Source organism: Chinchilla lanigera, unplaced genomic scaffold (genome assembly GCF_000276665.1).
Source record: "Chinchilla lanigera isolate Chin_1 unplaced genomic scaffold, ChiLan1.0 scaffold00036, whole genome shotgun sequence".
Lineage (NCBI taxonomy): Eukaryota > Metazoa > Chordata > Mammalia > Rodentia > Chinchillidae > Chinchilla > Chinchilla lanigera.
In genome coordinates, this window is record NW_004955437.1 from 1981684 (window position 1) to 1999571 (window position 17888).

A 17888-nucleotide genomic window follows, 5' to 3' on the forward strand; every position below is an offset into this window, starting at 1 on the left:
TCCGCCCTGCGATTGGCTGCAGCCTCAGTCCCGCCCTACGCTCCCGGCTACGGCGTCCGGCGAGGAGGCGGTGGCTTCCGGCCTGGGACGGCGTGGTAGCGGCTGGGGTGCTGCGAGTCCAGGGTTGCGTGTGTAACGGCGGGGGCGTGTCGGCGGGAAAGCAGCCGGCCCGGCCTCGTGGGGTCTGGGCAGCCGAGCTTTCCCGAGAGCCAGCCTCTGGGCGCACGTGAGGCGGAACGGAGGGGCGGGGCAAGGGGCCGTCTGCGGCCGGCGAGGTCGAGGTCCCGGCTGAAGCGCCTCCTCATTTCCCACAGGGCCTGGAAGTTAAAACCCCGGTTGGTGCGCTGTTTTTGTTCTTGGTGGGCGGGACTCATCTGCCGAAACTGCCGCTGCCTGAAAAGTTCCCAAGTTGGGGGGAGGGGTGGTTTGGGGAGACCCGGCTCTCCCTGTCCGGGGCTTCTGTGTCCCCCGCCCCCCGATCTTTTTCCTTCCTGGCCTTTGTCCTGCGTGAAGTTTACCCCAAACTCCCATCTCTTCGCAGTCTTCAGGGGTCTGACCGAGAGCATGGATTCTTCCACGCCTTTGCCTCCCGAGACCCTCTCCCCGATCTGCACCCCGGGCCCGCGGACAATTCACATCGCGTTCCCCCGGCATAGCTCGGTGTTGCTGGAGTCCCTGAACCGCCACCGGCTGGAGGGAAAGTTCTGTGACGTTTCCCTGCTGGTGCAGGGCCGGGAGCTTAGGGCGCACAAGGCGGTGCTGGCCGCCGCCTCTCCGTACTTCCACGACAAGCTGCTCCTGGGGGACGCGCCCCGCCTCACCCTGCCCAGTGTCATCGAAGCCGACGCCTTCGAGGGGCTGCTGCAGCTCATTTACTCAGGGCACCTCCGCCTGCCAGTGGACGCTCTTCCGGCCCATCTCCTTGTGGCCAGTGGCCTTCAGATGTGGCAAGTAGTCGATCAATGCTCAGAGATTCTCAGAAAACTAGAAACTTCGGGCGGTGGGATTTCAGCCCGAGGAGGAGCCTCCTGCCACACGCTGCTCTCCACCGCAGCCTCTCCAGGAGGCTGGTGCATTCGCTCCGCCCCTTTCCAGACCCCAGTGCGGTCCTCCACGGCTACCGAGAGTCCTGCCTCTACCGAGAGCCCCACCGGAGGGGAGGGGAGCGAACTGGGAGAAGTGTTGCAGATTCAGATAGAGGAAGAGGAGGAGGAGGAGGAGGAGGAGGAAGAAGAGGACCAGGAGTCAGCAGCCACACTCTCTCAGGCTCCTCAACCGCAGAGAGTAGCAGGGAGTTTTCCCTGTATTCGTGGCTCCCGCCAAGTGCCCATATCCGCAGCTCCCCACAGGCTTCCAGAGGGCGAGAGTGTGCCGCTTGAGCCTCCTGCCTCTCCTGCACTGTCCCCCAAAGTCTTCTACATTAAGCAGGAACCTTATGAGCCTAAGGAGGAAATAGCAGGAGGTGGAACTCAGACTGGAGGAGCAAAGGAAGAGACCAAAGTTTTCCCTGGAGGGGACGCTGAAGAGAATGGGGAGCTAAGGTTTTTGTTGCCCTCAGGAGCAGGAGCAACATCTGGAAGTGGGGGTCCCTCCTGGAAGCCAGTGGATCTTCATGGGAATGAAATCCTGTCTGGGGGTGGAGGACCTGGGGGAGCAGGGCAGGCAGTGCATGGGCCTGTGAAGCTAGGGGGAACGCCCCCTGCGGATGGAAAGCGCTTTGGTTGCTTGTGTGGGAAGCGGTTTGCGGTAAAGCCAAAACGTGACCGACACATCATGCTGACTTTCAGTCTTCGGCCTTTTGGCTGTGGCATCTGCAACAAGCGCTTCAAGCTGAAGCATCATCTGACTGAGCATATGAAGACCCATGCTGGGGCCTTGCATGCTTGTCCCCACTGTGGTCGACGGTTCCGGGTCCATGCCTGTTTCCTTCGCCACCGAGACCTATGCAAGGACCGGGGTTGGGCTACTGCCCACTGGACTTACAAGTGACTGCTGAGGTTGTACACTAACTCCCACAACAAGATAGCCACTGCTGCTGGTGGATACATAACCCTTCCCTCACCAGTCCTGTGTCTTGTAATCATGCCAAGCGATTAGAGGTATTTTGGACTTCTTGTTCTTGAGTATGAGCTTCTACTTGGTAGATTTGGAAGCTCCAGATTTATCGTATCGCCCAGTTTTCTGCTAACCACCCTGTACAAAAGTAGAGTATAGGATATCCTTAAATCAGTCACTTACCCAGAATGGAACTTTTTTTAATTGTGTTGATATCCATGGAGGAAACCAGAGTTCAGACTAAAAAGTTATTTAGTAAGAGCAGAGTTGGAGCAAAACAACATAATGATAAATGTTTTAATTAGTACCCGTGAAGAGTTAAAGGAGCTGGTCTCCAACTGGAGATAATTGATTTAGAGTTCAAATAATTCAGATTAGGTTTTCTTCTCCCTGTTACTAATGATACTGCTCGAACAGAATTTTTACATACTTCAATTTGTTACATCTTTTCAGAAGCCCTTCGGATTGAACTTTGCTTTCTCACCAGTAGACACTTGCCCACCACCTTTTTAAATGTAGTTGAGCACTTTAACAAATTGAGCATTCCATGTGTCGTTCATATAATCCTCTTTAATAGGGGTATTCCCTCACCAGCCTGTGCCTCTTGTCTGCCTTTCACCACCGCTGAAAACTTGTATGTTGATCACAGTGATCAGTGTGACCAGTGAACTCAGGAGATGGCAACTGACTAAAATGCGCTCAGGGTAGCACCAGTGCTCTAAACAAGTCGCCATGGTCAGAGGGACTCAGGGCTGAGGCTGCACATGCTGAAGGCTGGAGAGTAAATGTACAGTGGGACCACGCTGCCTCCTTTTCCATCCCACATTTGATAGCCCCTCTGTTGAGCGGTGGAGGGGTAGATAATTGGAATGGGAGTGGAGGGAGATTTAATAGTTACTTAATTTCTTCAAATAAACTTTGTCCTGAAATCTGAATTGACAGTGGATTAGATGAGTGATTTGTGTGGAAGAGATGTGAGAACAGAGCTGCAGAACGAGTGTTCCCTTTGCAGCAAGGTTTTGTTGAAAGAAGAATGGAATGGTTCTGCAAATAGCCCCAGAACACTGACTTGGATTTGGGCCCTGATCTGCCACTGAATAACCTCAGGTAAGTTACCTTTCAGAGTCTGAAAACTATTACTATGGCTTGGTTTCCTGTCTTTTTTTAGAAGGGGTTGATTCACATGATCTTCACCTATGATATTCCCCAACTTCCTTATTAGGAGTAATGTTTGATTGTTGTTTGATTGACTGTGCAACACTTAGTGCAAAGCATTATGCCAATCCCAATTAATACTTCGCTCTCAAAGTCCGTGGTTGGGCCGGGGATATAGCTCAGCAGCACAGTGCCCGCCTGGCAAACGCAGGGTCCTGAGTTTGATTCCCGGTACCAAAAAAAAAAAGTTGGTGGCCACTACTAAAGCTAGATAAGTAATTACGGTGTAGTATAAGAAGTCCATGATGGGGGCAGTGGCACAAAGGAAGCGGAGTAAAGACCTCATTTATAAAAACTGCAGAGGATTCACAAACAGTTCCTGTATGTACAAGAATATGGCCATTGGTGTGGGTGATGGTGAATAGGAGTTGAATCTAGGACTAGGGGTAGGGCAAGAAGTAATCACCTTCTCAAAGTATGTTCCTCAAAAGTTGTTAAGTAAGGCTCTGGGCATATAGCTCAGTGGCTCAGTGCCTGCCTGGCAAGCACAAGGTCCTGTGTTCGATTCCTGGTACCAAAAAAAAAAAAAATTGTTAAATATGGATGGTGTTCAGAGAAATGTGACTTTGTGGCTGAGAAGGTGAATTTTAGCTGGGGTTTGTTGGCTTCTCAAAAGAGACATGCCGTGGTCCCATCTCCATGGTAAGGACTGTGAACATGGTGGGAAAGAAGGTAGGAAAGGAAAGGAGTCCACCCATCATGTCTTGTGCCCACCTGTCTGCTGTTCTTGGCACATATTCCATAGGTGACTACATCCTTTGTCAGTGCAAGATTTTTTGGTTGTAAGCATTTCAGCAGACCCTGGCCAACCTTATTGAAGAGGAATTTATGGAAGAATGGGGGATGGCTCCTGGAATGGAAGGAAGGGCCAGAGGACCAGCATTTGGAAGAACAAGATCAGGATTAGCTCTGGAATTCATGGAGCAGAAATTCCTGGGCGTACATTGTGAGGTGATGAGTTGGGTTTTTTTCTTTGGTGCTGGAGGTTGAGCCTGGGCCTTGTGCATGCTAAGCACACTCTATGAGTGAGCTGCACCCCCAGGCCTGATTCTTGTTTTTGTCTTACTGGTCTAGAGACTAAATTTCTTGGGAGAAAACTTTGAGTCTCATGTCTGTCCTCTAGCCATCAAAATGTCTATAAAATGTACATGTACCAACTCCCCACAATAAATGTAATCAGTGCTACAAACATGGCCTAATATTTTTTTTTTTAATTGAAAAGGAAAAAAAAAATGGAAAGCAAAATACATACAGCAATAGAATCCAGGATGTTGCTATGGCAGCAAAATGGGCATGGAATCTTCAAAGGAAGTTGAAATCTTGGGACAGAATGTGCTGGTCAACCCACAGCAGCAGAAGCCCCACTCTAGACAATTCTCCCATTTGTTACTTATTTGGGGATTCTTAAAACCAGCTATACTTTGCATTTAGTGGGTATTCAAGAAATGTCGAACCTAGCCAGGGATAGTGCTGCATGTAGCACCCAGGAGGCTGAGGCAGGAGGATCACTGAGTTTGAGGCCAGCCTGAATTATATAGCAAGATCCTGTCTCAAAAAACTGAAAAGAAAAAAGAAATGTGAAGTCTGCCAATTCTATCAAGCCAAATAAAATACCTTGTTAGTTTTTCAAGTATTATTCAGAAAAAGTAGTTCTGTGATGAAAGATTTTGTTTGAAATCTAGCCCTATTTCCAGAGCTCTTTGAATTATTTCCTCATCCTGTCCTCACTCACTGTGTTGTTGTAGTTCCTTATTAGTGTTGAATCATTCTCATAGGATTGTAGGAATTAATACATGTAAAGTACTTAGCTTTGCAGGGTAATCACTAAGTAAATGTTAACTTATACTGTATGTGTGAGACCTGTAATCATTGGTTTCCTACACCTGTACTCGGATCATTTCTCCCAGGGAAGGACTGCATACATAAGGAGAAATGTAATCCCAGCACTCAGCAGACTGAGGCAGGAGGATCACCATGAGTTCAAGGCCAGCCTGTACTACATGGCAAGACCCTGCCTCAGAAAAAAAACAAGCAAATATTTTCAACCAAATGGAATTAGGTGTGTAATACTCAGTAAGGAGTAGACATTGTGGTTATTACCTGTCATAGTGCTGGAGTTCTTCAGGGCTCTTTACACCTTGTTCTAACTTTGTAATTCTTGAGTAATGTTAATCACTGAAGTTAAATCATTTAAATAGTGATGATCTTTAACTTTGTATCTCGTTTTCCTAACCTACAAGCCCACTTGGATTTTTTCCTTCTTCCCTTCCTTCCTTTAATCACAAGGGTCCACTATATACTCATCACTGATAAAAAGAGCAGTTCAGCATCTTTAGACATTAGGGGAATGCAAATCAGAGCTACATTGAGATTCCCTTTCCAGTCAGAATGGCTGTCCTCAAGAATACAAAAAACAATAAATGCTAGTGAGGGCGTAGGGGAAAAACCCTTCTACACTGCTGCTGGGAATGTAAATTAGTACACCCACTATGGAAATCAGCATGGAGGCTCTTGAAAAAACTGAAAATAGAACTGCCATTTGATCCAGCTGTACCACTCCATGGTATATACCTGAAGGAATTAAAAGTCAGCATACTATAGCGGTGCCTGCGTACCCATGTTTACTGCAGCACAATTCAGAATAGCCAAGATATGGAATCAGCCTAGAGGCCCATCAGCAGATGACCAGATCAAGAAATGTGGCACATATATACAATGGAGTGTCATTCAGCCACAAGGAGGAATTAAATTCTGTCATTGGCAAAACACTGGTTGGATCCAGAGACCCATCATGTTGCACAAAATAAGCCAGACTCAGAAAGATGAATATTGTGTGTTCTTAATACATGGAATCTAAAAAAAGATGACAAGATAGTAGGAGATGATTATCAGACCAGAGGAAGGGAAGAAGAGGGAATGGGCTGTAAAAGCAGATAATGAGGGGATAATAGGAACAAACTATTGTGTACATTGAAACCTTCCCTCAGGGAAAAAGTGTGAAACTAGGGGAGGCTGGAGTGAGGGGCTGATGGGGAAGAGGTGAAATGCTGAGTGTTCTGTGCAGGTCTACCAAGATGCAGCCCATTAATAAATAATAGAAAAGAAGAAGGCATCACGGGCTTGGACCCTGGCTTATCTCTAAGAGACATGTTTAAACCAGCTGTGAAGGGCAGGGCATGGTGGTGCACACCTGTAATCCCAGCACTCCGGAGGCTGAGGCAGGAGGATCATTGCGAGTTCGAGACCAGCCTGGGCTACAAAGTGAGCTCAAAGCCAGCCTGAGACTGTCTCAAAAAGACAATCAATCGATAAATAAATAAATAAATGAAATTTTAAAAAATTAAATAAACCAGCTATGTAGAAGATTCAGACATTTCAACCTCAGTATGTCTAGAATACCGTGCCTCACCTCTAGCCTGCTCCTTCTCCACTGTGCCTGGGTTTGTAATTGTTCCACTATCCACTCAAATGCCTAAGGTTGAGACCTGAGAGCATCCCTGGATCCCCCGTCTCTCACAGTAACACTGGTCCTACCGTGCTATCCCCACCCTTTGCCCTAGTGCTGGGGATCAATCCCAGGGCCTTGTGTGTGCTAGGCAGGTGTTCTGCCACTGAATTACGTGTGCTCTACCCTTTTTTTTTCCAGTGCTGGGGATGGAACCCAAGGCTTTGCACATGCTAGGCAAGTACCTCTGAGCTACATATCCAGCCCTCTTAAATATGTCAGTTCCTTTATCCTAATACTTCAGCCTTGTAGCTGCTTTTTTTGTGTGCTGGGAATTGAACTCAGAACTTTGCACTTGCCAGGCAGGTGCTGTGCTGCTGAGCTATATCCCTGACCCCTAACTGCTTTTTTTGGTGGTTTTTTTTGGGGGGGTGGTTTTTTATTTGTTTTTGGTCTCCTGTCTTGCTGCTCTTCATACTTTACATACTGTGGCTAGAATGGGCTTTCTAAAGTAAGAGATACTTTCACTGCTGCCCAGCTTAAACCTTTCATTGGCTTCCTCTTGTTCATGAAGCCCAGTGATCTGGTTCCAGTTTCTACAGTCTAACTGCTCATTACCATCTCACCTAGGCCTCTACTTTTCCTCTTTCTCATGCTCATCTCTCAAGGGGACAGTTCCTCTTCTTTTTAAATATCAGTTGTCATATCACTTCACGGGGTGCAGTGGGATGCCTCTGTAATTCCAGCACTGAGAGGCTGAGGCAGAAGGATGGCTAGGATGGAGGGGGCCTGACACTGTCTCTAAGTGAATAAGTAAATTTGGGTCATCTAGGAATCTCCCTGACCATTAGGCTTGGATAGAACCTCTGTTACATGCCATGGCAGCTGTTACTTCCCCACATCTAGCAATTTCTTCTATCAGTAAGTATTTTCCAGTTCCCCTGTGGTTTCCCATTGCATGTGGGCAGTGCCTGTCCTCTTACGCTTACCTTCCAGTGTGACGAGGAAGTAAACCAGGTAAGGAGGAGAATAAGAGAAAGAGAAAACATACCATATGCCCTGATCTACTAGCAAAGGACAGAGGAAGATAGTTCTGGTACAGTGTTCAGTAGGTGCAAAGACCAAGAAAGAGGAGATTGGTTTTTTCAGCAAGGAGACTGCGGGACCTGGAGCTACAGAGAGAAAAGAAAGGAGGAGGAAGGAGAAGAAGGAGAAGGGGAACAGTGCCCTCAGGAGAGGGCGCAGGAGAGGGCGTGGTGGACTTTGACTGTGGTAGACAGGGAGGAGTTAATGGCAAACAAATTCTCTGTGCCCCAGATGCCTGAGTCCTTTACACTGTCACCAGCAGGTGTTTTCTTGCCTCAAGAGCGCTGTGGTTACGAGGCTTCTCTGTGCAGCGGGAAGCATGGCAGCTACTTGACAGAAGAATGATCATCTGTTGGAAAGGTTCTTTGCATCTTAAAAAGATTCCTGTACAGAGTGAATATTGGAAGCAGGAGGACCAATTAGACTGTTTCAGTAGTGCGGACAAGAGGTGGGAAGAGGCAGCAGATACTCAGAGAAGTAGATAAATGAAAGCTGTTGCGTTCATGTGCAAGACTGACAGAATGTTTTAATGGATTAATAGATTATGAGACAGGCTATGAAGGAAGAGTGCTAGAGTTCAAGATATAAAGGAAAGGCGCTAGAGTTCTGGATTGAGCAGTTGAGTGAGAGGTCATTTGAGAAGACAGGAATATAAGAAGTTGGTGGGAGTAGATCAAAAGTTGTTTGTTTTTTAATCGCCATAAGCTATCCAAGGGGCAGTGCATGTATTTGTCAAGTGTTCATCTGGAGTAGGGCTTGGCAGACTTATTCTAGAAGGGATCAGATGGTACATATTTTAGGGTTTGCAGGCCAAGAAGCAGAATCAACAGTATTGTATACATATTTTAAAAAGAAAATTTTCATAAAAGTTTTGACATAACAGTCATGGTGGGTGCACACCTGTAATCCCAACACTTGAGAGCCTGAGGCAGGAGGAGCACCACAAGTTTGAAGCCAGCCTGGGCTACGCAGCAAACCATGTCTTAAAAAAAAAGCACCAAAAATTCATTGAAAAAATTCAAAATACAGTAACTGCATGCAGTTGTTTGCAGTTCAGGTCTGCTGCTTAATGGGGATTCAAAGGCCATATTTTCTGTCCTCATGGGAAATACCTACAACTGCTGATCTGTGGTGGGATTTCACACTTTTAATGTTTGAGAGCTTGGTTGGGGGTCTTGAAGGGGAGTGCAGCTACTTGACAGAAGAATGATCATCTGTTGGAAAGGTTCTTTGCCACAACCAAGCATGCAGCTTCAGGCGGGGCTCACGGGGAGCAGAGGGGGAGGGATGCCGCCTAGAGAGCCAGCCCAGCTGGACCTGCTGGCAGTCACTCGGGTGGCAAGTGTGGCAGCCAGATCGCCTTCACATTCCACACCTTTCATCTTTGCAAATGTCTTCACAAAGATAGATACTGTTAAATCCTGACATCAACCCAAAGACATAGGCTTTCTTTTATTGATTTAATGTTACACTTTATTCCATCTTCATAGTTACACACATTACAGGGCAAGGTGGGTAAACAACACAAGTAAAGCCAACACAGCCCCCTCCCCCATGTAACCAGTTGCAGTGTTTTGGCATTTTTATGATGTGCAGGTTAAATTCATTAACCTAGGCTGAGAGCTGGCAAAAGCAAATCTGCATTTCAGGTTGTCCTCCATAGCTACTCCTAGTGTCCCAACTCCTCACCTATGTGGTGAGCTCTGAAATGAGGCACTCAGCATTCTCAAAACTTTCATAATTCAACCTGGCCTCAATTATGAATTCAGTCTGGCCCACTACGTGGGATCAAACTTACGACAATCTTCCTACCTCAGCCTCCCAAGTGCTCAGATTACAGGTGTGTACCAGCAGCCTGGCTGGCATTCACGTCTTAATCTGAAACCTCTTGTTTAATTCAGGACCAGCCCAGACTACCAGCAATCTTACCGTTTGTTAGTATATAAAAATGAAACTTCTTCCACACATGGATTGAAACTGTTGTGCCCTGTCGTCCCTTTTCAGAATATTATCTTCCTGTGAGAAAAGAGATGTCCTAGCCAATTGCTTTCATGAACAGTGATGCCTGTGTAGTGAATCTAATGTCCTTCGTGGCAAAAAGCCACACTGGTCATCCTGACTAGTTTATCATTATTTATACACAGTGTCTTTAAATCTGATCTCATATCAATTATTGCAACCGTCACCTCAAAAAATAGTTCAATTTTACCACCTTGAGTTCCTCCAAGGTGCCAGAGCAAGTGAGAAAGCATCTCCTGCTGATCAGACCCCCAGATACCTGTTGGGGGACAATGGAAAATAAAGGCAGAAGACAGTATTCCAGGTACAAGGGCACCAGGAGCAACCCATCTCTGGTAGACAAGCACGCCCATCTAAGCTGTCGGCCCACTTTTATTAGCAAGTGAGGAGCACAGGAGAGGGCGTGGCGGACTTTGACTGTGGTAGACAGAGAAGTTAATGGCAAACAAATTATGCCCCAGATGCCTGTGTCCTTTACACTGTCACCAGCGGGTGTTTTCCTGCCTCAAGAGTGCTGTGGTTATGAGGCTTCTCTGTGCAGCAGGAAGCATGGCAGCCTTCCGTGTAAAGCAAGGTCATACCATCCTTGAGACCACAGAGCCCTCGTCTCAGAGCCTGGTTCCCAGCATAGTAAAATAACCATATCCCCCGGCCCCCAACAAGTAGTGGTTCATCACTGTCTTGGTTACTTCTCTCTCATTGCTGGGACAAAATACCCAACACTGAAAATTAAGGAAGGAAAGGTTTTTTTAGCTCACAGTTTGTGGAGGTTTCAGTCCATAATTGGCTGGCTCCAAGGCAGAGTGGCACATGGCAGAGGGCAACAGTTCATGGCAGAGAAGACAGCAAGAGCGCATGGGAGGAGTGGCAAGCAGCCTCTTTCCCTCCCTTACATTGTATGCAAAGTACCCACCCCAGGGCAAGTGTAGCACTCACACCCACAGTCCCACATTGGACCATTAATCAAACACTAACTCTAGAAGCCCGCTCCATGACTGCATGAGGCTTTGGGGGGACATCCAGACACAAACCATAACCATCATTTTCTCCAAGTGAGAGGAAAACATCAACAAAGAGGAGATAAAACTCCCTCCTGAATTCCTCAAGTCTGATGAGTAGTTTATAGCCTTACCTGGCAAAATCCAAAGCCCTCAATTATCTTGATTCAAGGAACTCATGACAGGTGGCTCAAAATAAAAGAACTTTAACGTTTTTATTTACCATGGCCCACGAACCCCTTCAACAAGAAATTTTCTCCTTTATTGTTTTCCGAACACCATGACAGCAAGGAATCATTTATATGTGGCCACAGACATTTAAGGTTCAAATCTACATGAACAGGGAAGAGCCATACAATTATCTAAAAAAAAAGAAGTGTTATTATAAAAGTACAGCAGAGGCTGGGCATGGTGGCTCATGCCTGTAATCCCAGCACTCAGGAGGCTGAGGCAGAAGGATTGCTGCAAGTTCAAGGCCAACCTGGGTTCCATAGTGAGCTTAGGATGAGCCTGAACTATAGTGAGACCCTGTCTTAAAAAAAAAGAGGTACAGCAGATATGGACATCGTCAAAGAATACATTACCATGCAGCCAGGCAAGGGACAGCATCTGAGGCAAAGGGGAATCCTCTGGGGAAGAATTTGCATGAGGTGGAGCCTTTGGCAGGTGAGGGGAGAAAATGACGCACCACACCCAGTTTCTCAAAAGTGTCTTGGGGTCAACAGGCCTGTGTGGCTGGAAGGGACCATTCCCAGGCTTGGCTAGGGTCTGGGAATGATCAGTCCTTTGTGTGTTAACAGTTATCTGTACATTCCTTTCCCAGGAGATAGCCAGCCTCCCTGCAGAAAGGCCTGCAGCCAAGGTCACTTCAGCAATCGTGTACATTTCAGATGACTCCTTTTTGACTTAACCCGTAGGCAAACCAGGACTGAGGAGGCATTGATACCGCGTGGATGTCTGTAGCACTGGAGGTGGCTGTGTAGTCCAGGCTGAGCTTGAACTCACTGTGCAGCCCACACTGGCCTCAAACTCACAGTGATCTTCCTGCCTCAGCCTCCTGAGTGCTGGGATTACAGGTGTGTGCCACCATATTTGGTTTATTTTTGTTTTAACATATGATTGTAGCTGGGCATATTCATCCCTTGTAGGATACATATAGAAGTCTATTATATCCTTCTCAGTTCCTACCTTTTAGCATGTCATTACATTGTAAATTAATCACCTCAAATTGAAGGTTAGCTGAAAGGTAGATTCTCAATTGCACAGTTAAATGAAATAAGGAGTTTTCTCTTGCAAGCATATGAAAGTCCAAAAAGCCTGCTGAAATTAAGCTCATAAAAATATATCTACTGCTCCAAATTTGTATGGGAATGGAGATCTTGTTTCTTGTTTTAGCTTTTGCTAGCACAGGAAGTACATAAAGCAGCTTGACTTTACCTGTGATTCAAACAATTTTAAGAATTTTATTGCAGTATGTTTCCCATGCATGCACTCTTTTGCCTTGTAATTATAGGTTAAATTATCATTTCTGCAGCAAAAGCAAATTCTAAAGCCAGTGTTTGATAATAGTGGTTGTATTAGTCCATTAATTATTATCCAGAGAAATAGAACCGATAGGATCTATATATATGATACATATATTACATGACTCATTTTAAGGAATTGGCTCACACAATTGGGCTGGTAAGTGAAATTTATAAGGCAGGCCAGCAGGTTGAAAATTCAGGCAGAACTTCTGTGTTAGAGGCTTGAGGCAGAATTTCTTCCTTTCCAAGAAATATCAGTGTTTGCTCTTAAGGCTTTTCACTAATCAGATGAGACCCACCCTTATCACTGAGTAATCTCCTTTACTTAAAGTCAACTGATTACAGAGGTTAATTATAAGATACCATTACAGCAATATCTAGACTGGTGTCTGACTAAATGATGGGGTACCATAGCCTGTCCAAGTTGACACATAAAGTTTAATCATTACAGGTGGTTAGTTGAGGGCATGTTGGACATGGCGGCCCATGTCTGTAATCCCACTACTCAGGAGGCTCAGACAGGAAGAGTGCTGCAAGTTGGAGGCTAACCTGGGCTATAATAGTTCAAGGCTAGCCTGAATCACATAGTGAAGTCCTGTCGCAAAACGAAACAAAATACAAGTAGTCGAGGGATATTCACAAAAATTTTAGTCTCCGCTTGAGCTCAAGAAAAATCTCAGTAAGACATTACCACTAAGCCATTGAACTGCTAGGTGGTAAGACAAATTAGGATATTCAGTTTTTATTTCCTTCCCTTCTTCGCTCTGTCCCCTTCTTTCCTTTCACTCTCTCACTATGTTACCAAAACTAGTGAGATCCTCCTACCTCAACCTCCCAAGTAGCTGGGCCTATGTGAATGCCACACCTGACTTCAGCGTCTATTTCTGACAAAAATTGTATTAGTTAAGGTTAATAAAACAAATTACCATAGACTGCATGACTTAAACAGAAAACACTGTTTCTCACAGTTTGGGAGGCTGGGGGTCTGAGATAAAGGTGCCAGCAGATCTTGGGTTTGGTGAGAACTCCCTTCCTGGTTTGTGGAGAGAGTAGAGAAGAGATTTCCAACCTGCTGGCCTGCCTTATAAATTTCATTTATGTGTTCTTGTCTCTTTCTAAGAGACTAGTCCCATATAGTAGGATTCCTCCTCTTCAAAATGCCATCACACTGGGGCTTAGGGTTCAATATATGAATTTTGGAGGGAATAAAACATTCAGACCATAGCATTATGTTAAGACCACAGGATGTGAATGTTTAGAAAGAATCATTAGAAAATAACAGAGGGACTGGGAGTATAGCTCAGAGCCAGAACATTTGCCTAACCTGCTGGAAGCCCTGGGTTCAGTTCCCAGTGAGAAACACACACACACACACACACACACACACACACACACGTGCAATGCACAGGCACATGCAAAAAAATCTTTATGGGTTCTGAAATATTTGGCTAGGCATGGTGGAGCACCTCTGTAATCCCAGCACTCAGGAGGCTGAGGCAGGAGGATTGCTGCAAGTTCAAGGCCAGCCTAGGCTACGAAGTGAATTCAAGGCCAGCCCAAACTGCATAGTAAAATTCTATCTCAAAGAGACAAAAAAATTTTTTGAGTGAGAAAATACTGAAATTGTAAAGTGAGAGAGACAAGTCCAATATTTTAATAATGCCAAAAGGGAAAAAGTTTTACTTTTTTTTTTACCTAATGGTTTTAAAACATTTTCCTGACCCATTCTTACTACTTACTCATTTATTATTTCAAGCACTCAAAAAACTGAAAATAAGGTGATTTTTTTATATATGAATATATATCCATAAATTATATGGTCAATTTAAAGAAAATTTGAGAAGTAGACTTAGAAATATGTACAAACTTTAAAAATATTTCCATCATTTTCCTAAGCTAGTCTGTTTTTTATCTGTATCTGCTCTGGAGTCACTAACCATGTCTTTATTATGGTCACCATCTCTGTAGTTATCTGAGAAATTATTTCTGATTTGATTTTTTTCTAGAGCCTCGTTCATCTGCTTCGTTAATTCTGCTGTTACCACTTCAGAGAGTCCAGGTGGGCGGCTTTCAAATTATTCTACCTCATCGCCCTCTGGGTTTGGCTTTGGTGAGCTGGGAGTCTGGGGTGGCACCTTGCTTAAGTACCTTCTCATTTTCTGTTTTTTTTTTTTAAATTTAATTCCTGGGTTGATGTTTATAAATTGCTTATGGCAGGTAGCTTTATTGCAAGTTTTTAGAACCTTTGGGAAATGACTGCTTCTCAGAAATGTCTTCCAAGTGTTGCTGGCTTTTGGGGTTTGAGTCTGTTGCGGGATCCTACCTCTTCAATTAATCAGAGATGAGAACTTGCTGCCCCTTGGTGCAGCCACTGGTTCTTTGGCACTGGCCTATGGTATTTTTTATGACCCTTAGGCAATCTCAGCCTTGGCATAGCAGTAAGAACAATTGATTAGAACAATTATGTCACTTTGGCTAAAGTAGTATAATCAGCAATAACAATAGCATCAAACATAGCCTAGAAAATGACAAACTGTGGTGACTATTAATTTGCCATCTTTAACCATGTGAACTATATTTGTGGTTAAACAAAATCTAGAATGAATCAGAATACTGTATGCAGTAAATAAGCCCTCAATATGGTGATGTTACTCTCAGGATAGAAAATTTAAAGGAAGTTAGGGGGAAAATGGAGAAATAGGAGGAGAGGAAGAGATTAGACACAAGACTGGAAGACAAAAGATCATGAAACCTTTAGGAAACTGCTGAAGAAGACAGGAAGGAAAGGGAAAAGGAAGAATTAAAAACAAGAACAGTACAGGGCATAGTGTTGCATGCTTGTAATCCCAGTACTTAGGAGGCTGAGGCAGGAGGATCATGGTAAATTCAAGGCCAGCCTGGGCTTTGTAAGCAAGTTGAAAGCCATCTTACATTACATAGCAAGGCCCTGCCTCCAAACAAACAAACAAACAATAAGAGAACAAACAACAACAAGAAAAAAACTAGAAACTGTGTTCACACTCATATGAAATAAGAATAAATGAGGCTGGGGATTTAGCTCAGCGACACAGCACCTGCCTGGCAAGTGCAAGGTCGTGAGTTTGATTCCCAGTACTGGAAAAAAAAAACAAAAAAAAAAAACAAAGAATAAATAAGAAAGAACAAAACAAAACCAAAACAAAGAGACAAAAGAAAATAAGAAAAAAATATCCAGTTCATAGTGTGTCTCTACTGTCACTGGTAGACAGCATGGACAGACAGAGTCCAATCCAGGTTGATTAATCCCCATAAGCCAGCTGTAGATTCATGGTGGAGTAGTGGATAATCCCAGCAAACCTGCACCTTTAGTCCTACCGAAGTGCAGGCTGGTTTATTACTGTGAAGCTGGAGCCCGATTTGTTCAGCCTGCAGCACTTCATGTGTCTCCTGCTGGCTCGAACTTGGCTCCCTGACTTCCTGGTGACTTGAACTCTGCAGCCTCACCCTATCACTGGGAGCGACTGGATGGAGCTGCCCTGCAGCTCTTTGAGTTCTGAGCTCACTTGGCCCCTCTCCATAGCGGCTACTGGCCAACAGCCCCCTCCTAGGGGATGTCTGAACTCAAATAACTTACTAGCCCCTGAAGTCCACTGCTCTTTCCACTGGTGCATTTCTCTGGGGAGGGCAAGGGGTCACCAGTAGTCACTGTGCCTCTGCAGGTTTGAGCCACCCCTCTCACATGCTGAGTCTGGGCTCAGGCAGAAAGCACCACCTGCCACCTCCTTCTTCACTGGAGTCTTTCTCTTCTCTTTGTTCTCCTCATGGGCTTCAATTCTTGCTTCACATCCTTGCTGGGTCCCAGGGACTCCCATTGATTATAGATAGAATTTTTTTTTTTTTTGTACTGGGAATAGAACTCAGGACCTTGTGTTTGCCAAGCAGGCTCTGTGCTGCTCAGCTATATCCTCGGCCCAACATTGCAATATTTCAGTGTCTGGACACCAAGTGTCAGAGAGCCTCTTTCTCTCTTGCTCATCACTGCCAACTCTTTTCTGATTTTTGTTTGTTTGCCACTTTTTGGGGGGGCTACATTTTAGATATAATAACATTCGTCATAGGGAAGTTGTACCTGTACATGATATATCTTGCTTCTTTTTTCCCATTCTCCTCCCCTCTGTTCAATCCCCTTCCCCTCCTTTTTATGGGGGAGGGGACATAGTCTTGCTTATGTTGTTTAGGCTGGCTTTGAACTCACTGTGTAGTCCAGGCTGGCCTCAAATTTGCAGCAATCCTCCTGCCTCAGCCTCACAAGTGCTGGGATTACAGACATGCACCACCATACCCGGCTTGTATATCATTATTTTAAATGGAAAAAATAATGATGTCCTCTCAGCACACCTAAAAACCCCACCCAATTTCCCTTGGGACTTGAAATACTCAACATCACTATATGACAATCAACCAGATTTTTCTACTTCATCTAAAGCCTTTTAAACAGTAATCATCTAGTTGTTTAACACTCAATTAACTCATTAATGAGTTTATTTGTGTAATAACATCATGAGATACAAATCATGTTTTCCTCTTCCTAGCAACAAATGTACACTGTCTTGTAAATGATCGGTGAAATGAACCCTAAATACGCACAGTGAATGAGAAGAGCTCTGAGCAACACCAAAACCAGTGGTGGAAGTTTTAAAGCTGTTTACTGAAGGTTGGATCTGAGAAGGCTAAGGGGAGGCTGTGCTCCCTGCTGCTGCTCAGAGGGCGATGCAGGTAAACAAAGCTGAGCTGTGGGCCAGGCGAGGTGGTGGTGCACACCTGTAATCTCAGCACTGGGGAGGCTGAGGCAGGAGGATCTCCGAGAGTCTGAGGCCAACATGGGCTACCTGTCTCAAAAAAATAAAAAAGTGGAAGATAATGAACCCTCCTCTGGAAACTGACAAGCAGGCAAAAACCTCATTTCCTTTGCCTGTGCTGTGCTGGTCTGATCGTGTGGGGCTGTACTGGAATGCGTTTGTGAACATGACTTTTCTGCTCTTGTCATCACTGTGATTTCTTGGCAGCAAACAGTGATTATTTTGTCTCTGTGGTCTAAAATTCCCCTTAAAGATTCGTTGTCAAGGTCTAGTGGGCTCCTTATTTTTGTTTTACAGGGCTGACGTAATATACTGCAAACTGAGTGCCTTAAATAATGCTTTTTTCTTTCCTGGCACAGTGGACCCTTGACTTACGAACTCAGTTCATTCTCTAGGACTGGTTGAACTCCAGTTGTCAACTGAAGGCTCAGGCTCCTCTGCACAGCCTTCCTCTCCCTCCTGTATACAGGCAGACCTCGGTGTCCTTACAGAGACACTGGCCCAGGATTTCTCTTTTTTTTTTTTTTTGTCTTTTTCAAGACAGGGTCTCGCTGTGCAGTTCAGGCTGGCTTTGAGCTCATTTTGTAGCCCAGGCTGGCCTCGAACTCACAGCGATCCTCCTGCCTCCGCCTCCCGAGTGCTGGGATTACAGGCGTGCGCCACCACGCCTAGCCTGGCCCAGGATTTCTCAGTTAACCCCACACAA

The 17888-nt window shown here is 45.3% G+C and overlaps 1 protein-coding gene across 2 annotated transcripts; it reads left to right on the top strand.

The window, feature by feature from the left end:
- Positions 1-133: 133 nt before the first annotated feature.
- Positions 134-4459, top strand: Zbtb9 (zinc finger and BTB domain containing 9). Of its 2 annotated transcripts, XR_001235081.1 has the most exons (3): positions 134-335; positions 542-3162; positions 4016-4459. XR_001235081.1 is itself a non-coding variant. In XM_013516987.1 (2 exons), the coding sequence occupies exon 2, from the start codon at positions 565-567 to the stop codon at positions 1987-1989; it is 1425 nt and encodes a 474-aa protein (XP_013372441.1). In that variant the 5' UTR covers positions 134-335; positions 542-564; the 3' UTR covers positions 1990-4459. The 2 variants fall into 2 exon arrangements, 1 of the variants encoding a protein (XP_013372441.1); XM_013516987.1 differs by having other exon boundaries at positions 542-4459.
- The last annotated feature ends 13429 nt before the right edge of the window (positions 4460-17888 follow it).

Excerpts from the sequence above, each read along its gene's own strand:
- Zbtb9 (XM_013516987.1), top strand. The coding sequence starts at position 565 with ATGGATTCTTCCACGCCTTTGCCTCCCGAGACCCTCTCCCCGATCTGC.